Source organism: Belonocnema kinseyi, chromosome 5 (genome assembly GCF_010883055.1).
Source record: "Belonocnema kinseyi isolate 2016_QV_RU_SX_M_011 chromosome 5, B_treatae_v1, whole genome shotgun sequence".
Taxonomy (NCBI): Eukaryota; Metazoa; Arthropoda; class Insecta; order Hymenoptera; family Cynipidae; genus Belonocnema; species Belonocnema kinseyi.
Genome location: NC_046661.1, coordinates 98,362,484 through 98,385,617, shown reverse-complemented (window position 1 = coordinate 98,385,617; position 23,134 = coordinate 98,362,484). Strand labels below are relative to the sequence as shown.

Here is a 23,134-nt window from a genome sequence, read left to right as displayed (position 1 = left end):
AGCTCCAAGGAGATTATGTTGAAAAATAAAAAAAAATTTACCCAAAAAAAATTGTTTTTATACTTCATTCTAAGGACTTATTGAACTACCCTCGTACGTTTCTAATTTAATTATACAAACATATAAAATTGATTTTAATATTGTAGATATTAATTTAGATCTTAGAAATTAAATTAGATAATAATAAAACTTTCTTCAAGTGGACAAAGTGACGCAGTTTTATACCCATAAAATTGAAGGTGGCTTGTGTACACTGTTTAATATGCACAATTTTTTAAATAATGTTTGAAATTACTCTACTTGAAATTAAAGAAATATTTTCATTATGAAGCTTTGTCAGAAGGAAAAATCATTTCCTGTACTAATTCATTAGTTATACTATTTTTGGTGACTTATTAGATTTTTAATCAACAATAATTTTTTCACCAAATGGAAGCTTTTTGAACTTCGCTCCCTAAAATAAAAGGAAACTTTTTTATTTGAGCCACCCTACTCTCCGTAAGATCATATATTGACAAATATTTCATGTTATCTTGTCCTTATAGATGGTGATAATTTCTCGTTTAAAAATGGTTATTGTTGACTTTTTAAATGATTCTAAACAAATAAAACTAACTTTTCTGTACAAATGACTTTCACCTGTTAAAAAACAACTTCTATAGCATGAAAATGGTCCTGGAACTTCATATGAGCAGTTATTATTAGCACAAATAGACCTTTCTTTAACTAAGTGCTAAAAGAATGCAAATTTAAGAACAAAATTTTCTATTTGAAAAAGAGAATATCAAAATTGGTGTATGATTACTTCACAGGCATCTCGACAGTCGGCAACTGCAAAGCACTTCGTAAATAAAACTCAAATTGCTTTAAAATAAAATATATTGTTTTTTCCATTATTAATTTTTTATAACAAGGCTAATTAAATTTGAAATGAGGTTTGAAATTTTTCGAAATGAGGTTAAAATGAATTTTTAAAAAAGATAAACATTTACCTGATAAAGAAAATAAGAATGTTCTTTTTTCTTGGACAAAAAAAAAGAAGAAAGAAAAATGAGAAGGCAACCAACTAAATCCTCTTAAAAAGATAATTACACTAACAGTGGACCACCAATCAGTATGTCATGAATAATATTTTTCGAAATCTTCAGAATAATTTTACGCCTTTAGTTTTTGGTATACATTTATTAATTTCCGCAGAACTTACAGTAATTGTAAGTGGTTCTGTACAGGTTTCTTAAACCTATCAGGTATTTTAATGACAGGATATTTTCAGTATATTCTCTCTAATGCCAAAGATGGCTTTTATTTGAAAATCAAGATTTGCAAAGCTTATCGCCTGTATGTAAAAAAATGAAAATGTACAATATATCCATTATTGAATTTTGAATATAATACTTTTAAAAAATTTTGAAGGACAAAATTGAAGTACTCAAATTTTAAAGTATGAATAATTCCGATTAAAAATTTACAAAAATTTCATGTACTAATGTCATTTTATTAAAATTTTTTTTCAAATTAGTTGATGTTTGAAAATAAAATAAATACAATGCGCAAGAGCTTTTTTTGAAGACCTATACTCACAAATTATAAATAGTGATAACAGAGAAAATAGGAACTTCATTTTTTATTGTTTTTTATTTTGTTTGTTGTTAAAACATAAATTTTTTCCTTATACAGGCGAATTTTTTTTTTCTTATGAAAAACTGACTTCCTATTTGTTCCTTCTAGAATTCATGTCATTGAAGGATATATAATTATAAATATTTTTGTAAGCATTAACAACCTTACTTCCTCATAAACTTCGACATGCGCATACACTTCACATAAGATAAGGTACAATTGTAGCTGCAAAATATGTTTATTTAAATTTGATAAGAAAAATATTTTTAAATCTTTGAATCTTTAAATTGCAATGCAATTTTATTTTTACATTCTCATTAAGAGAAGGCATTAGATTTGTGTAAAATTTGACCCGCCCCATTTTTGTCAAATGTTTTTACGAATGTGTCTGGCTGTCCGACTCCGTGTGTCTGTAGATTTTTAGTTTGTTAGCACGATAACTTTCGAAAGAATTAACAGATTGGATTGGCCTTTGGTATACTCTTTAAGTGTCCTAAAATAAAGGTCAAGTTCGTTAGCCAGCTATTTTGAATAAATATTCAGAAAGTGAGCGTATTTTGAAAGTTTTTGAGACCACTTTTTTCAAAATTCAAAAATTTTCTGTACGGATATTCATAGTATTCAAACAGACGAACAATTTATCCTTATGGTTGAAATCGTTTAAGTTGCATAAAATAGCATTAGTTAAAGATATTAAAGTATTAGACAATATACAAAAAAATTTGTTATCAACAAATTATTAAACAAACAATTTTGTAAACGATTTTCCATAAATACAAGTTTTTTTCAAGTTATGTTCCAAGAAATTGGAATCGAAACAATATTATATGAAAAAACTTCTCTTCTGATTGTAATTGTTCATATTATAAACAAATTTAATGTACAAAGACAGTAATCAGACATTTTTCAACAGAAATATTCTTTTTTTTCTACGTTAATTTTTTTCAATTTGGAAATTTATGATAATTTTAGCAAAATTCATGATTTTTTTATTAATCTTATAATTTTTGAACAAACATAATAAACAAATGCATTATTCGGGCATTGTCGACAGAAAAATTTGGTTTTTTCAATGGAAGTCTCTTCAGCTGGGAACTTCATGAGACAATTTCAGCAAAATTCATAATTTTTTAAATCAATTTCATGAGTTTTTTAAAACAAATTTAGTAAACAAATGCATTATTGGGGCATCTATCAATGGAAAAATTCTTTTTTGTTTCGATATCAGACTTGTAATTGGGATCTTCGTAATAAATTCGGCAACCTTCATGATGAGTTGACAAATTTTATGATTTTTAAAAACAAATTTAATAAACAAATTAATTATTCGGGCATCTCTGGACGGAAAAATTCGTTTTTTTCGATTTCAGTATTTTTAATTGGGAAGTTCATGATGATTTCAAAGATATTCATAATTGGTTGATCAATTTTATATTTTTTTAAAACAAATTTAATAAACAAATGCATTATTCATCAAGTTCATCAAATTTGTTTAAAGAAATAATAAAATTTATCAACTTATTATGAATGTTGCTGAAATTCCCATCAAGTTCCCATATGAAAAGACTGGCATTTAAAAACCCGAATTTTTCTTCCGACAAATGCCCGAATAATGCCTTTTTTTATCACATTTATTTGAAATATCATAAAATTAATAAACAAATTATGAATTTTGTGGCAAATATCATAAAGTCCCGAATTTTAAAAATGTGCATAGAAAAAAAACGAATTTTTCTGTTGAAAAATGCCTGTTTACTGCGTCTATTCATAAAATTTGTTTATAATATAAACAATTATAATCTTGAGAAAATTTATTTATTATCATATGATTTCCATTAAAATGTTTTGCAATATAACTAGAAAAAACGTACGCTTATGGGAAATCATAGAAAACATTTTTACAACAAATAATTTGTTTATAAAAAATATTGTTGTTTAATGTATAATATTGGAACATCTTTAGCTAATATTAGTTTATGAAAGTTAGGCGATTTTAACACTTTTTGTGTTATTAACGAGCACTATGAACGTCAAATAGATAAAAAGGCCATTTTTTCGTCTAATTTGTTTATTTATAAAAAATTGAAAACCTAATTGAAAAATAAGCCTCGACAACTCTCTTAGAAATCTTAACACCTTTTTTTAAACACAACGCTTCTGAAGGTTGGTTAAACTTTTCAGCATAAAACACTAACCAGCTATGATTCTTGGTTAAAACTAACCGCCTCCCACCCCCGCCCCAAACCCTCGTTAATCGAAGTTTCGTGGGTTACTGAGGTAGGGATTTAATTTAGAAGTTGAAAAAAGGTAATGCTGATATTTCGACTGTATGCGCTACCTTTAAATCGTAAAAATAAAATTGGAAATGAGTAAATTCAGTTTTTGAAAAACCAACAAAAGTTGCAGTAAAATGTTTAATAACAAATTTTTTTAAGGAATGCGCATTTTTTAAATATATACAAGTTGAGATACAAATTCAAATGCGAAGCCCGAGATACGTGATGAGAATGTATTCGTTAAAGCCAAAGGAGCTTTAACAAAAAAGAAGTCAATATCAACAAATTAGTGGTTGTCGACGTTTTGACGTTTTGACGCTTAAACTTGCGAGCGAAGCGAGCCGCGCTTTAACAGAATGTGCCCGCGAAGCGAGTGGATTTTTCAAAACATTTTATTTTGAGTGTTATTTTATTGTAATTTGATGATAATAAAAATAAAAAAGACGAAAGAAAGAAAAAACGAAGTAAGGGGATGTGGTTGGCTACCTTCTCATTTTTTCCCTCTTTTTTATTTTTGTCCGAAATTTTATTTTATTTTATTTTTAATAGAATTTTTATAGGATTTTTAATTTGGATTTTAATCTAATTTAAATTTCTTAAATTTCAATGAAAAATGTATTATTTATTAAGAAAAGAAAAGTAAAATACTAATAGGGGGTGAAGTGGAATGCGAAAAATAGTTTATAAGAAATGTATGGTAGAGAGTGCCATTAAAGTGAGAGATGCCTAAAACGAAAGACCTTGAATACTAATGGTCCCACGTGGAGAGCTTTATTTGGATCTGGTCAGAGATTTCGTTTAAGGGCAAATGGAAATGTATCAACCCACCGCTATTAGATCCGCTGACGTTTATTTTTTTATTTTTGAAGGAAATTATGTTTATTGTAAGTTTTGCATAAGATTCGCATTAAAGATATAAGTGACGCTTCTATTTACTCAGATGACGACGCGAAAGAAAACCTTTAAAAAAACAGGTTTTACCTGAAAAATATAAACTCAAACGAGTCAGCGGTAGGTGTATTTTTTCATTTTCCAAAATTTCAACTCGATGGTTTATTTAAAGTTTAAAAGTAAGAAATCGGAAAAAATGCATTGAATAGATAGTATTTCTTATTGCATATTATCATCGAATTATGAGCGTTTTCTCTTTTAAGAATTATTTCTAGTTATTACGTTTCAGTAACTGAAACTTTGGCAGGGATAAAGTTGGATGAAGAAAAATATTATTATTTAAAATTATGTTTGTGCCCAATAAGAAAACGCAAAGATAATTAAAGGTTAGAATTATCAAAATATTGTGTGAGGTTACATTCAAACTCTTTTTATTTTAAGGAGAATAGAGCGTGAACTGCATTAATAAAAAAAAGCAGTAATAGGAAAAAGCAATAATAGAACAAAATTATTTGTATGGGCCATATTGGTAGGACAAGCAAGATTATTTTACCTCGCAAGTATTTGCAAGTTTCCGTCTTAGAGAAATTCGATTTTTTAATTCCATTGTTTTTCCTACCGCAAGCTGAGTAAAGCAGCTGAACATCTTTAGTCATGATTGATAAATGACGGAAGTAAAATTTGCAGCCAGTTTTGATGAGCTTTTAATATTAGGAACCATAAAACATTTCTGAATAAACATTGAAACAGTTACTACACATTGTAATAAAAGAGAAATAAAAATATTTATATAAACTCTTGCTTTACGTGAACAGGCAACTTCATTCTATTTCAAACTTAAACTATTTGCTCTTGAATTCTTGATAATTTGGAAGGATTATTAATTCAATTTATCACTAAGATTAAAAATAATGAAAATAAATAAATTATTAAACCGGAACAGTCCAATGAAGTTCGAGATGAAATGATTCCAGGAACATGCTTTGTCAATGTTTTGAAGCTGCTATTATAAGAATAATGCAAATTGTAATGTTTTCTTAAATTTAAAAAAAAGGAAATAGTTTAATTTTTTTCTTGCACTATGCAAAAAGCTGAGGTTGTAGCAAAAAATTGGAGAAATTCGCAGTCATCTCAGGAAAGTAATAAGTTATAAAAAAATAGATAAATGTATATTTTAAATAAACTTTATTGGAAAATCATGATAAGTTATGTTATATATTTAAAATAATTTATTTTTTAGCAGGGCAAATATTTACATTTCTTAAATTTTTCGTTCCAACTTTAACTACCTTTAAGAATAACACTATACCCATTAAATTAACTTTCAACAAAAGAACAGTTTATACAAACAGGAAGAATATTTCAACATTGGATATTTAAATAAACACAATTAATTTTAATGCGTTTTCGAAGAACAGTACATTTCTTAGTAAAAATGATTTTGAGTCACAATTATTTGTCTGATAATAATTATTTGATAATTGTAGAAAAGATAACCTCTATTTTTAAAACACACGCCTTTATTCCATTAGTATATTTTAATACCATAAATTGAATAACCGTGTATCACGACGATTGTGTGGTTATCTATGCACTCTGATGGGCAACACCAAGTAAATACACACACCAAATACAATCAGTAATGATGACAAAAATTATTTTTAAAAAATTATTTTTAAAAAATCATTTGACGAAGGAGGTTGAAAGTCCCAACAAGTGAAAGCGAAAACATTACGACGTTGAAGTTTTACATAAATATGGATTTCAAGCTTGTGTAATTAATTTAAAAAAACTAAGAGTCAATTGTTATAAACAAAATATGTGTTTTTACTTTTTCTATATATCCCTTAGTTTTTTTCAATTAATGACACACAGTTTAAATCCATATCTACAGGCACGCAGCAATTAACAAATATAATAACAAATGCGCTAATTGTTTAAAAATGGTTTCAAAGAATAACAATAATCATATCTAGGTATTTGCGAGAGGAATACAATGGTACACTTGGTTTTTCTATCCGACACAATGTTTGTTTATAACAATTGCATAAAGAGAACAAATCATGTAATTGTTTAACAAATTGTTTAAAAAAGAAAACAAAATGCATACCGAGATATTTCCGAGAATCATCCAGAGGTCTTTTTATTTTTTCGATATGACTCTTACTTTTTTTTTAAATTAAATACAAAAGTTTAAAATTCATATTTATATGTTTTAAGATATTTATAAATATTTTTACAGATTTTGAGTAATTTTGAATCAAGATTTCCAAATATTTCCGGGTATTTTCAGACATTTAAAAGGATTTCAAGAGATTTAAAATATTTAAAGGGATTTCAAAGAATTTTTTAGGATTTTTAAACAATAAATTTTTAAGATTTTCCAGAAATTTTAAAGATTTTTAGGAATTTACAACGCGTTTCTTAGAGAACTTTAATAAATAAATCTAATTTATAATCAAGGGGTTTCAACTTAATTGTTTTTGAAGAGCTTTTATAATGATTCCAAAAATCTAAAGGTATTTGAAGGAATTTCGAAAGATTTAAAGAACTTTGATACATTTTTAAGGTTTTCCAGGGATTTTAAAGGGATTTCTAATGATTTATGCCTACTTTTTTGAATGGATTTTTCCTTTTCCAAAGATTTTAAAAGATATAAGAATGTCGAGGGATTTTAAAGACTGTTGTTGATTTTCAAAGGTTTCAAGAGACTTTAAGGTATTTGAAGGAATTTCACAAGAATTAAAGGATTTTAATAATTCTCTAATGATTTGAAAAAGGTTTCTAGGAATTCAAACCGTTTTTTAGAGAAATTTAATTAATAACTTGGATTTAATTTATATTCAAGGGATTTCAAATGATTTCTACTTTACAGAATAAATTTAATTTTATTTAAGGGGATTCCTATGGATTTGAACAATTTCATGGGATATAAAAAGGAATTAAAACAAATTCAAAAGTTTTTTAAGGTTTGAAGTTATTTGAAAAAATTCCGAAGAATTTCAAAATATATCAGAAATGTTAATGGATGCCAACTAATTTGATGTAATTTTCAAAGATTTCGAGGAATTTAAAAGAATTTCACGAGATTCAAATGATATTAATGGACATCCAATTATTTGAACAATTTTAGGGGATTTTTACGATTTATCAAGGGAGTACAACAGATTTTAACAGATTTCAAATATCTGAATGGATTTAAAAATATCTCTAAAAGTATCAAGGGATTTCAAGAGATTCTAAATAGTCTAGGATCCAAGAGCACTTTAGTTTCCATTTTAAGTTCTGATGATTTGATGATGAAATAACATTTTTTCCTTAAAATTTTTTTTGGTACAAAAGAAGTTACCAGGGTCATCGTACTTACAAAAAAAAACGGAAATTAAAGTTTTAAGCTAAATAACGCACGATATAAAAAAATTCAAGAAGAGAAAAACGGTAATTTTTGAAAGCCCTACAAGATTATCAGAAGCACAATTTGAATTTTTTCGAAAAATTGAAAATTCAAATTTTGCCGACAACAAAAAAGAATGAAAAAACGTAAATTCCATTTTGCAGTCAAATTGCAAGATACGATAAAAGATAAAACTATACAAATTGTTCGCCCCAAAAATATCGACAAATTTGTTATTATTCACTTTTTGATAGGACGCGTAGTTCTTGTTTTATTCGTAAAAAACAGCATTCAAAATAGAAAAATTAAATTTTTCGACAAAACGACCCAAGCTACACAACCAACTCGTGAAAACTAACATTGACAATACAAAAATCCAATGGTTGGAAAAACGATGCAATGTATAAAAACACATAATTAAAAAAAAAGTGGATTTAAAAAGATCTACAAATTTGTAATCAACTTTTGTTATAAGAATGCATCAAAATGGAAAAAAAATAACTCTTTAGAAAAATGACACAAGCTGCAATAACATTTTAACTAATAAAATTTTTCGCCTAAATTATATCTACAAATTTTCTCTGAACCACTTTACGTTAGGATGTGTATTTTTGGCTTAAACCATAAATAGTCTTTTATATGATGCGAACATTAAAAAAATGTAAAAACAAAATATTAAAAATATTTATTGTTCAATACCAATACAAATTATGAATTTTAATAATATAAATTTATTGAAATGATGATGAAATGATCATGAAAAATAAAATTTGAACATTAATTTGTAATATCTGAATAAGCAGCACCAGCCCGAGGTACATAAATAAATATAATATACATGTTGATGTGTTGAACTTCAATTTTAAGAGGCCTGCACTTTATCCTTGTTATCTCTATTATTCGTAATTTCATTTTTAATACTTTTGTCATTTGTGATGTTTCTTTTCTTTCTTTACTTTTCGCGAGAATTCTTTACCCTTTTTTTCTCTTCTTCTTACATTTATATCCCTTCCGTTGACTTTGTTTATTGCTTCCTCTTTCTTACTTTTATTTCGTTTTCACAATCTGATTTTTCGTCTCTTTCCCTATCATTTTTATTTTTTCCCCCCTTTTCCTCTCGTTTTTCGTTTTATGTTTCTAATTTTATCTCTCTCGTCTTACTTTCATGTCAGTTGTTTATATTTGTCTTCCATCGCTCCTCCTAATTTCCTTCTCTTTCTCATTTCAATTGAAAAGAAGCATTGTGCTGACTATGGTTTATGCCCTAAATGGAAATAACACGTGAAATAATTGCTTGCACGCATGACACACTCCTTTCTTTGAACTCGCGACACATGTCTCTAGACGCATGCGCACTGAAATGCATAGTGCGTGCGTGCGTACGTGCACCGAATGCATAAAAAAATATATAAAAAAAACTCGAATGACTAAACCCGAGGAAATTGCCGCTTCGAGGGAAATACATGCGGAGTGTGTTGAATAACAGATTCGAGTGAAATACGTACTATAACAGGGACTGGGTGTGGGTTTCAATGAGTGCCGTTCGCCCAACCGAATGGAAATTCAAACTCACTGGGATAGAATCATGCATTACGTACACAATATATGTCTTCATAAATGGGGATATATTTGATTATATTCACAATATATTAACTGAATTGTGTTATAACTTATACCACATCTGTTTATCATATTTATGTAATCATATTTAAAAGTGTACTACCTGTATGGGTATATGCTCTCAGAAAAAGAAATACAAATGGAAAGTCGATAGACGTGCCTTCAGTTTAAATATCAGGTTTAGGAATTTTTTTAATTAACGAAAAAACATGTAGTTAAAAAAAAAGGATTTTGTTGATTTAAAAAGATTTTTTTTTTAAATATATTTGTCTCTAATGAACCAAAAAGGAGGTAGTTTTGGAAATAAAATTTTGAATAATAAATCTGTTTCATGCTCTGATTTCGCTGCATAAAATTATTCATAAGAAAGTTGATTTCATTTCTATTTTGAATATAATTTTTTAGATAGATACAGTAAACTCATGTTTTGTTTCAATATGCAGGGTTTGCTAATGAATATTGTTTGAGAGCTACTTTAATTGAGACCAAATAATTTCTACCTCAATTTCTTGAAAGAAATCTTTTAGGCAAATTTTTGCAAAAATAATGTTTTAAATACTATCACTTTGAGAAATGTATACATTTTTGGATTATTTATTTTCCCAATTAGAAAATTTAATAATCTAAATAGATTCATTTAGAATCAAACCAAATTTTTTTATTTTACACAGTTCTACATTAAAATAAATAATTATAAAAAAATTTTATTTTTCATAGTATCTATTATCAAATATTTAATAGAAATAAGCAAGGACAATATTTTTTATAATCCATGCACATTGATATCTTAAGATCAGAACTAATATATAATATTTTTCTACAATATATAGACTAGGTTAGTCCAAAAATTCGGCTTTCGATTTTTCGTGATCGACCCCTTCCCCAATTCATTCATTTTTCGGAAAAAGAAATTCCCTATTTTTGCAAATTAATGTTTAGTCAACTCTTAAAGAATGTTAAAGAAATAATCAATCAATAAAATTGAGTTTTGACGCCTCTCTGTATTTTAGCAGTTTTACGTAAAATCCATGCTAAAGACTGTTTTTTCATTTTATCCAAATTAATTATTTGTATTCTATTAGTCACAAGATTCCAAGTATTTTTCAACTAATTTTCAATTGTTTAAATTATTTTTTTCGCTTGCAAGCCGTGAAAATTTATCACTTCATTAGACAAATGATACAATTGATGAATTTGATGAATAACGATTCTCTTTTTAACATATCTAGTAATTTTTTAAACAGTTTCCATTTAGTAAAACCATTTTTCCCCTGTAAATCGTAAAAAAGTTATTTTTTTGGATAATTGACACAATTGAAGCATTTTAAAAGTAATATTTCGAAAAAATACTTGCTAATTGGTTAAACAATTGTCACTTGCTCCTTTTCTTAGAAAAGATGGAGAAAATTCTAGCTTTTTTAGAATCTCTTACATTATATCGCTTATTAACCATTATTTTGTTTTATCAATGAAACCAATCTGAAAAAGTAACAATCATAACTTAACTAAAAAAAATAGTTTAAAAATGTTTATTGTATGAAAAATTAAGGTACAAGTTATGAAATGAGAAAATGCTAAATAATAAGCTACAATATGTTATAGCATTATTTGAATAATTGAAAACAGTCTTCCACAATAAATATCACTCTTAACATTCATGAAATTTTTACGATTTGCGGGAAACAAATTTTTTTCAAATAAATAAAAATTGTTTCACTAATTGTAAACTGTCTTTTACATAGAATGTCACTCTTAGAATGTATTGGTTTAGCAAATGAGTCTATTCGGTTTTTTGTAGATAATTGTTAAGATATGCAAATCTTCTTTTAAATCTATTTTTAAAAAAAATTTTAATCTAATTTCCGACAAAAACGCTAACATGATCCAAAATTGTTGAAAGATACTGAATGTTGTTCAAATTATAATGATTTTTGTTTTATAATACCAAACGATAAAAAAACAAACTGAAAAAAGTTAATTGTTAAAACACGTTTAAACTTTGAAGTCTAGTTATTTCTGATTTAAAATTCGCATTTCTGGCGTGACGCGCTAACATAACCTAAAATGGTTGAAAATTGCGAATCGAGATAATATATATAAAACATGTATAATATTTATATTAATTTACTTGATAATATAAAAGTTTTAATTAAGTCGCCCAAGATTATTTAAAAAGTAAAATCGTATCTCAATTCACATAAGGTTTTCAACAAGAATGATTGCGAGATTTGCGATGCATGTCATTAAATTTTTTTTATATAGGATTATTTAAGAAATTAGGTGAACTAAAATTAAATATATTTGTTTAGAAATATCTTGAGAAAATAATTGTTTTCTTCAAAATATTAGTATTCTGTTAAAAAAAATTACAATACCTATGAAGAATATTGATTTGAATCACTTAAATTTTTCTGAGTTTCCCTTATTTTCAATTAATTTTTATTAACTTTAACTTTAATTTTACAAGTAAAGGATATAAAAGCAAAGATATTTTTCCACTATTCCCTCTTGACCAGTTATTAGAATTCATCTATTTTTTGGCCAGTTTTCAAGATTTTCCCCCCTTTTCTCGTTTTTCGCTCAAATACGAACTGAATAAAATCGAATAAAAAACTAATTATTTTTGGTTCAAAATTCATCTCTTCGTTAAAAATTCTATGGGAAATTAGATTTTTCGGTTGTAAATTAATTTTTTAACTGAAAATTTTGACTATTTTATTTTTATTTAAAATTTGATCGTTTTTCGTTTAAAAATTTTTTTATTGAGAATTAATTGTTTTGGTTGTCATTTCAACTGCTTTGAAAAAAAAAACAGTTTATTTTATTGGTTAAAGATTTCATTATTCTGTTGAAAAAATCGTTCTTTTTCGGTTGGAAATTAATCTTCTTCATTGAAAATTTAACTGCTTATTAGTTGAAAGTTGAACTACTTTGTTAAAAATTGATTTTATTAGTTGAAGATTCATCCTTCTGATGAAAAAATTTAACAATTTTCTGAAAAATCAGTTTGTTTTTTTGGTTGAAAATTACTTCCTTTAACTATGAATTTAAGTCTTCCATTATTGGTTGAAAATTGATGCATTTTATTGTAATTTTACCAATTTTTAAGAAAATCAATTTCATTGTTTGAAAATTGAACTACATAGTTCAATGCTGAATGGCTTTCTGACAAATTAATGTTGTTTGTTAAGGATACAACTCTTTGGATGAAAATGTAACTCTTCTGTTAAAAAATATTTGTTTGATCTATTTTTTTTCACTATAGATTTAACAATTCGATTTTTGGTTTTAAATTAATTTTAAATTAAAGATCCAACTATTTGGTTTAAAATTAACTTTATTGCTGAAAATGTTTATTTTCTGTTTAAAAATCCAACTGGTTTGTAGAAAATTGGTCTTCTTCGTTTTAAAATTCAACTCTTTTGTTGGAAACTATTATTTTTAGTTTGAAAATGTATCTCTTAATGTAACAATTTAATCTTTTGTGGTTAAGAATGCAACTATTTGATTAAAATCTGTTTGGTTGACGCTGCAACTATTTTGTTGAAAATTCGTGAAAATGTAACTGTTTTCTTAAACATTCGTCTTTTTTGTTACAAAATTTGACTTCTTAGACTGAAAGGTCAACAGTTATCTAACAAATTCGTCTTTTTGGTTTGAAAATGCAACTATTTGGTGGAAAATGTATTCGTAACATGACGTAGTTTAAGAACGGTCCTTTTACGTATTTATGTGGTAAGGATTGCTTCTGTGAAGATAAAGATAAGATTAATTCACAATAATAATTGTAGCGTGTTTGTGAATATAATCTAATTGTGTTGAACAGTAATACATTTGAGATTTCTAAACAATTTGTCAAATGCTATAATTTCGAACAATTTCCATAGTTTCGGAAATGTGCGATTCCTACCCAGAAATGATGTTTTTTGCAAAAATAATGTTTTAAATATTAGCATTTTGAGAAATGTATAAATTTTTAGATTATTTCTATTCCCAATTAGAAAATTTGATATTTTTTACCCTTGCGATTTAATTTAAAAAAGATCCTAGTGCCTTACGTTCTTAATGACTAGATTTTGTAATATTGATTTGTTGTTGCTAATTTTGTTTAGATTGGGACCCGAGTTATCACAAATGCAGTCAACATGGATTCGCACGTCGGTCTTGACTACATTGTGGATAACCCCGATTATTGTACCAAACTTGCCTCAGGTTAGTCAACAGAAAACTTGAATTAATTTCGATGTACCTTTACCTTGTATCGATCGAAATCGTTGCTCATCGGCCCTGACTCTTCCAATTTCAGCACTAGACACAGCTTGCACGTCCGTGAAAAAACAAGTAGTCGAATTACTCTCAGCCCTGTGCGTGTACAGCCAAGATGGACGGCAACGTGCCATTGACACCCTTCACATTTATCAGGTGAGGTCACGCAATACCTAAATATATTTTTATTTTTTTCAGACCATTAGTCATTCTATCCAAAAGAGTTTGCTAATCAACTTCCTCATTTTTCTATTTTTATGTCTATTTCTAATTTGACACCATTTTATCTTTGTTTGAATACACTTCGAGAGTGTCTACTGCTAACAGAAAAAAATTAAGTTTCATTTTTTATACAAAGAATAGTGACGAATTTTCTTTAAAAAGCTAGCTAGAATTCGTTGATTTTAAATTATAGGTGTCGTCCATATTATGAGCAGCACTCTTTAAATTGAATAAATTAATTAGTAACTGTTTCAGTTAAAGGAATTAGTAACTGTTTCTACTAAAGGAATTAGTAATACCACTACTAAATCAGGGCCGATTTTCAAATTTTGGTTTATTTTTGGTTTATTTAATGCAAAAAAAAAAAAAATGAATTTTGAAGTATACCAGTTTTTGAAAAATGATTTGATTCATTTAAAAATATCAACAAAATTGAAAGCAACTATCCAAAAAAAATTTCCTGCAGCAATGCAAATGTTTAAAAATGTATTGAATTTCTTATAAACAAATAAGCGAATGAAAATGGTTTTGTGAGGATTGGCGGCGATTCGTTACTTGATTCACATTAAATTTGAACGATTTATGGACAAAAAAAGTTTAGTAATTGAATTAATAAAAATTAAAAATACTTTGTTATTTTGAAAATAATTTTCATAAACAAACATCCATATCAGGTATTTTTGATGGGATAAATAAAGTTTTTTCTGTGGAATCAATCATATATTACTTGGAAATTAAACCTAAGAATCATATTTGTTCAACGAATAAAAGTTAATAATTGTTTAAACTACCTTAATTAACAAATGCACTATTTTGCTATTTTTTAAGGTACAGTCTTGATTTTTTCGATGCAATTCACTACAAGTAACTAACCTCTAAATTGTTACGAACATTTTGATGGCAGTAAACATTTTATTATTGTAAACAACAACTGTTTAAATAAATTTGTATCATTTTATATATTTATAAATTTCATAATTTTTTAACCAAAGTTAATTAATAATTGCATTATTTGACTATTTTTCAACGTTAAGACTTGTTTTTTTTTGTCAATTTTTATCAACGATAAACAAAATTTTAGTTTACAAATGCTTCAGTCGAGACAAATTTGTTTACTGCATTTTTGATAAAAATAAAAATAGTGGATCGTTATCGAACTATCAAAAAAGTTTAAAAAAATTGTTATTAACAGTTAATTTAAAAAACACTAGTATAAATGTAAAAAATAGCAAAATAATGAATTTGTGAATTAAATTGTTGTTTGCAATAATGAATTGTTTACTGTCATCAAAATGTTCTTTAAAAATTAGAAGTTAGTTATTTACAGTGAATTGCGTCAAAAAATCAAGAATCTACCTCCAAAAAGAGCCAAATAGTGCATTTGTTAATTAAGCTGGTTTAAACAATTATTAACTTTTATTTGGTGTTCAAATATGATTTTTAGGTTTTATTTCCAAGCAACATATGATCGAGTCTATAAAAAAAACTTGATTTATTCCATGAAGAACACCTGATATTGATGTTTGTTCAATCATGAACTATAATTTATATTTTGGACCGTTTTTGTGAAGAAAGCGTTTTTTACTTGCTAATAACAAAAAATCGATCTTCTCAAAAACGCATACTATGCTTTTCTCCCACCTTGGCTTTTTTTAAAAAGGCTTTTTTTAACTACAGAGCAAGACAACCCCCCCCCCCCCCCCCCCCCCCCCCCCAAGTTTCCATTTCCGGAGAAAGAAAATTCGTAATTTTTTTCGAAATTCGAATTTTATTTCCCCACTAACATGGGGAAATTTTGAATTTTCGGAAAATTGAACTCATGTTCCAGGTTTCGTCGTGTTTTTCATACAAATAATTACTAATGGACAAATTGAATATTTACCATGACTTTTTAAAACAATTTTCAATTGTTTAAACAAAATTTTTAAAACAATTATTTATTCCCAAAAAATGTAAAAAATAATCGTATTTTCTGATTCAAAAGTAATTATTTGTCATTGTTTGGAGTAGTCAATTTTTCTGAAAGCATTATGTAATTATTTAAATAATTATTTATTGACTATTTTCAAAATTTCTAAAAATTGAGCCAGAAATATCAACTTTCTTTTAAAATTAGTATCCTATGCTGCGTTTTGTTGAATAATTAAATTTTGATACATTTCTTTTAATGTTCAATACATTTCTATTTGTTTCAACAATCTTTATTTGCTCAAGCAGTTTTTTTCGATATCTAAAAAACTGAAATAAAATAGAACACATACAATTATGTTTCTGACTGTATAGTGTATAGAAAGAATAACTTTACCACTTTTTAATTGTTTAAATAAATATATTTTCTTTAAATAATTACTTTTCCAAAAATACTTTTAAAATCGTAATTAATTGTATGTCTTCAATTTTATTTGATATTTTTACTTATCGAAAAATAACTGCTTGAGCAACTAAAAATTGTTTAAACAAGTAGAAATTTGTTAAACATTAGAAGAAATGTATCAAAATTACTTAATTACTCAACAAAAAAGAGCAGAGGATACCAATTTGAAAAACGTGGACATCTCTGCTCAATTTTTAGAAATTTTGAAAATAAAAAATAATTATTGAAATAATCACATAATGTTTTTAGAAAAATTTACTACTCTTAAACGATGATAAAGAATTGCATTTCAATTATAAAATAGGATTATTTCTTTAAATTTTGGGAATCAATAATTATTTAAATCATTTACATTTGTTTAAACAACTGAGAATTGTTTTAAAAATCATGTTTAATATTCCAATTGTTCATTGGTAATTATTTGTATGAAAAAGATGACAGAAATTGCTCAAAAGTAAAAATCATACGTAAAAATGTATTTTATTGATTTTTGGGTCATATTTCATGTGCCCTGTGGCACGTGTTAATATTCGAATTTCAAACAAAGAAAAAAATTACGGATTTTGTTTCTCCGGAAATTGATAATTTTTGGAGGGTGGCTAAATTCGCAATGCATTTTTAGACCACCCTAATGTGCAAACATTTTTGAGTTAAACTCAAGCTTAATTGCTTTCAAATTTTCCAATTTGATTTTAAGAAAAGGTTTTTGAAACTTTGGACCACTTCTGAATAAATTGATATTTTTGAAAATAAAATTGGATTGTTGTTAGTTGTCACCGTTGTGTGATCTTATGAGATCTGTCACTCGTCAAAACTGCGTGCGTGAGCTTGCAGTACAGCCAACCGAACCGCAATAAATTACGAAAATTGTACTGTTGGCCACAAGAGGAGCAGTGGCCAAAAGCAGAGCAACGACCCTATTTAGTATTTAACGGTTAACGAATCGAGATTTTTAAAATTATTTCAGTTTATTTTAAATGAATTATTGTAATTTATTATTATTCAAGAGTACTTATTTTTGTTGAGATTTGTTAGTAATTGTTTTCATGGATCCAAAGAGTTTTTATTGCAATTAAGAAGTAATTAAAAATACACTTTAAGATACTTAATATTAATTAACATATTTGGAACTATCATTTAATGCACTTGACATAAAGTGAAAAATTTAACAATTTTACCATAAAACCCCGAGAAATGATCGCTTACTTTTTACCGATTAAAAAGGTGAGCTTATTATGCTATTTAAAGAATGTAGCGTTTCTGGAGTCTGATTTTGAACCCCAAACATACAGAAAAAATAATTTTATTAATTTTTTCAAAAAATGGATTTATCACGTTTTGTTTCATTACTCCTTATTTATCTGAATTGGAACAGTGCATTTTAGAAAATAATTATCGTTTTTATTTTTGGAAAGGGACTTTTAGTAAAAAATATGATTTCACGTGGAACAGAGAATTTCTTACATCGAATGAGTTCTTTTTAAAAGAATTATAATTTCTTCTGTAATAATTTCTACTCTAAGAACTTTTTGTTTGAAACTTATTCTTTGATTTCTGAGAATTAAATAAATTCAAAATATTTAAGGATTTTAGGGAATTTAGAGAAATCAAAGATTTCAGAAAATTTAAAGAATTCCGAGAATTGACGACATTCCGTGAATTTAAAGAATTCAGAGAATCTAAGAAATTTATCGAAATCAGAGAGTTTGAGAAATTCAGTAAATTTCAAGAATTCTGAGAATTTATGAATTCAGAGAATTTAAAGAATTTATGGCATTTCAAGAATTCAGAAAATTTAAGAAATTTAGTGAATTTAAGGAAATCAGTGAATTTAAAAAATTGAGAGAATTTAAGGAATTTAGGAAAACTAAAGAATTTTAAAAAATCGGTGAATTTAGGGAATTCTGATCTTTTATGAATTCAGAGAATTTGAAGAATTTAGAGAATTTTAAGAATTCAGAGAATTTAAGGAATTCAGAGAATTTTAAGAATTCAGGAAATTTAAGAAATTTAGTGAATTTAAGGAAATCAGGCAATTTAAAGAATTAGGAGAATTTAAGGATTTTAGGAAATTTAAAGAATTCAAACAATTTTAGAAATTCGGTGAATTTAGGAAATTCTGAGAATTTAAGGAATTTAGAGAATTGAAGGAGTTCAGATAAATGAATGAATTTAGAGAATTTAAAGCATTTAGAAAATTTAAGGAATTTAGAGAATTCAAATAATTCATGAAATCCTGAGAATTTAAGGGTTTTAGTGAATTTATGGAATTGAGAGAATTTAAAGAATTAAGAAAATTTAAGAATTTAAAGAGTTCAGAGAATTTAAGGATTTGAGAGAATTGGAAGAGTTCAGAGAATTTAAGAAATTCAGTGAATTTAAGAATTTCTAAGAATTTAAAGAATTAAGAGAATTGAAGGAATTGAGAGAATTTAGGAATTTCCGTGATTTTTACGCATTTTAAAAGAATGCAAAAAAATTAAAAATATTCAAGGTTTTCTAAGAATTCTCTATGAAAGGAATTTAGAGATTTTTAGTAATCCAGAAAATTCAAGGATTTTGTTGAATTTAGAGAATTTCAGCGAAAATTTCATTACCCTGAATATAAAACTCTTACTTTAAAAAATATAAAAGAAAATTGTTTACTTTAAGTTTTGAAAACTGAGTTTTTAGTTTGACAGGCTTTACATTTTGTATTTTTATTAATTCAGATTAAAATTTGTCAAATGAAATGTAAATTCTGAAATTAGTCCATTTTTCTGTTGCTAAATTGATTAATTTGCAGTTTTTAACACTAAATATTACACTTATTTTAAATTGGTCAGCCTATTAATGAAAATTTCTTTATTTTGATAACCTTAAAGACTTCAAAAGTATACCATTTTAAGAATTCTTCATTTACCGGTTATTTAATATCAAATACTTTATTTATAGTTGTAAAGTTACAATAATTAATTTAAAACTTTTATTTAATTTACTGAAGACATTTCAGGTTTAAATTAATTAATTTAACTAATCATTGGTTTTAATTTTTTTCTTCAACTAAAAAATAAAATTATTTTCAAAAGATACAATTTTGAAATATTGAAAAATAAAACCATTTTCAAACTTTCGGTATATGCTTTCAATTCAAGATCTTTTAGTTTTTAATGATTCCAGTTTTAAGTTATAAAATGTTCAAATTTTAAAGCTGAACAACAAGGCAATTTTTGTTTTAACTTAACATTTTTGACAGATTTAAATAAAAGGGAAAGTCATAAAACTTTTGTAATATTTGAAATCCTTTTTAGTTTTTTATATAGAAAACTAAGAAAGTTAAAGACTTCAATCAAGCTTAAAATTAGAAAATTGTGACTGTAATACATTTTAACAATTTAATTATTTTTACTGAAACTAATATTAGAAGTCATAACGCTTAAAGTTTTCAACTTTATGCCAAGTATTTTACTACATAAAAAACATTATTTTTTATACTTACATATTTTGAAATTTTAAATCCTTCAAATAATAAAACGAACAAGTTAATAAATAAAGTAAAGACAAGTGGTCTTTAATGAGTTATACTTTCAAGATTTATAAAATTTTGTTTCTAATTTTTAGATTAGAGTGAAGGAAAAACGAAAAGGTTATCATTTCCAATGATTTGAAAGCGTATTTTTAAAATTTGTTAAATCTAGGAAATATTTTAAAAACTTTGAAAATTATTGTTCAGCATAAAAACCATCAAATGATACATAAAAAATAAGTGTAATTCTGATCATCATTTTACTTAGTAAGAGGATGAAAAAACAGAATAATAGGCCTTTTCTAGTTGTCATAATCATTTTTCAATAACCACCTCAAATTTAACCACATTTTTAGGCAAAATGAAATTTTTTTCTTTGCTTACTTCTAATATTTATCGATAGGCAAAATCTAAAATACTTACAACTACAAAAGTGCCTCAATTATGTTACTGAAACTTATCAAATTGTAAAAATGGTAGATTCGGAATATCATATTCTCAAATCAAAAATTGCAAAATTATTCTTTTTTTTAATTGTGCAATTCTCACTTTCTTAGAGAGAAAAGTCCTACTAAAAGTTTGCCAACGTTTGCGGATTGCAAGTGTCTGAATTCTGAAACTCGGAGACTCACTTGTCCTCAATATATTACAAACTGTAAGACTTACTGAAATCTTGTTTTTCAACAAAAATAAGACGACATGGTCGACACGTATCTTATCGATTTGCCAAAACTTTTTTCTTTACAAAGTTATGAGTGTTTAAATTTTTTTCATTAAAAATATGCACAAAATTAATTTATAATTTTTATAAACAAATTACGTTAACAACGTCAATACCATCATTTTCTGTTCGGTTGAGAGGAAATAAAATAGGTACCAATAAAAAATACTTAGAATAGAATTTAAAAGCTATTGAATTTTCATATTTATCTATAACAATTGTAAATAATTTTTTACAATGTTCGAGTACCTGGCACTTATTCCAGCATAGCTATAACAATAAGTGATTGAAAAAATTATTTTTACTCACAAGACTGTTTATTATAATGGTTCTTGTTAACTTATTTTGTTACTAACAATAACAATTAACAACTAAATGTACAAATTATCATCCCTGTGGAATTTTATAATCATAGATAATTTTATGTTATTGTTGCAGGTTTGACTTTCCTTTTAAAAAAATAATGAACTCCGAAAAATAATTGAACGTACGCATTTGCTTATGCATATTTTAAACAGTAATTATTTTAATTTTAAAACAAATTATTTACAGTCGATTAGTTTTTAAAAATAAATTTTTAACCATTTTACGTCCATTTGTATTGTTTCCAATATATTAAAAATATAATACTTCGATTTTGCCATTTTTTCCGACGCCTTTATTAATATAATATTTTTCACATAAACAAAATAGAAAATCGGAAATGTTACGTTTGTTAGGAATTTTATACTGACTAATTTACATAACCCATAATGTTTTCTGAAAAAATTCTACTATATGTAAATATTTGTTTATTTTATAAACAAATTATATTAAAAAATGGATATTTTAGGTATTTTTAAGCGAAATAAAATCAATTTTGCTTTAACCTTCTTGCACTTACATTGCCAATGATGTTTTCTGAAAAAAATTCTATGTATTAATTTGTTTATTTTAAAAATAAATTATTTATTAAACATCTTTGGTTTAAAATTTATGTGTTGAGTTTAATATTCGACTTTTTTGTATAAAATTACTATTTTTGGTTAAAAATACAACTATTTTGTTAAAAACTAATATGTTTTAGATGAAGATTCAACTGTTTGGTTCGAAATTCTTATTTTTTGATTGAATTTAACTGTACTATATTAAAAATTCTAATCATTTTTGGTTTCAATGTCAGCTAATAAATTTTTTTTCATTCATCTTTTTAGTTGAAAATTAATCTTCTCAGTTGAAAATTTAACTGTTTAGTTAAGATTTTCAAGTTGATGATTCAAGTATTTTTTTGAAAATTTATCTTTTTTGGTTACATTAAACAATTTTAATGTAATCAATATTTTAATTTTAAATTTTAAAAATTGAAAAAAGTTTGTTGAAAATTTCACTGGCTAGTTGTGAATTCACTTTATGCTGATAATTCATATTTTCGGTTTGCACATTGCATTTTTCATGTAGAAAACTCGTGCTTCTGGCTGGAAAATTCAACATATGAGCAGACAATTCAACTGTTTTGTAGAAAACTCGTTTTTTTAAATTGAAAATGCTTTTGTGTAATTAGAAGTAAACTATTTAATTTTTGATAAATTTTTATTTTAATTAAACAATTTAACTATTTGGTTCAAAATTCGTACTTTTTAGTAGAATTTTCAACTATTTGGTTAAAAGTGGATTTATTTGATTGAGAATTCATCTTTTTGATCGAAAATTAATCTTCTTGGTAGAAAATTCATCTTTTTTATTGAAGATCCAACTTATTTTCTTTATTAATCTTTATTAGAATCTTTCTTTTTTGATTATTCAACTCTTGTTAAAAATTTGTCTGATTTAATAAGTCATCTCTTTTGAAAATTTAGAAATTTAGAAGCTTTTTAAGGACTTGAAAAGGTTTAAAAATAATAAAAAAAGTTTTTTAGCATTTCTCAGAAAATGGTTAATGATTTTTTCTTTTGAAAAATTAATTTAAAGAGAATATTTTAAACGATTGTAAAACATTTTAAAAGACGTTTTAAATTGTCAAAGACGAGCCCGGAAAAATGATAAAGCAATTTCTTAAAATTTGCAGGTTAAAGGAAGTTCAGAATAGTTTTCAAAGTTATTGAGAATTTTAAAATAATGCAAAAAAATATTTTAAATTAAAAAAGATTAAAAAACCTTTCGAAACCCTTTGAAATACCTTGAAATTAAAAATTGTTTTAAATTTTTCATAATTTCTATAAAATCATTTAAACCTTTTAAAATTCTTTAAAAATCTGTGGAATATTTT

The 23,134-nt window shown here is 25.8% G+C and overlaps 1 protein-coding gene across 3 annotated transcripts in view; it reads left to right on the top strand.

Annotated features, from left to right (window-relative positions):
• Positions 1–23,134, top strand: part of LOC117173991 (cell division control protein 12) — a 154,356-nt gene that overhangs the window by 51,503 nt on the left and 79,719 nt on the right. For all 3 annotated transcript variants that reach the window (XM_033362679.1, XM_033362678.1, XM_033362677.1), the window contains exons 2-3: positions 13,914–14,013; positions 14,108–14,223. In XM_033362679.1, coding sequence (XP_033218570.1) covers positions 13,947–14,013; positions 14,108–14,223 — 183 coding nt within the window. In that variant the 5' untranslated portion in view covers positions 13,914–13,946. The remainder of the gene's footprint in view (positions 1–13,913; positions 14,014–14,107; positions 14,224–23,134) is intronic.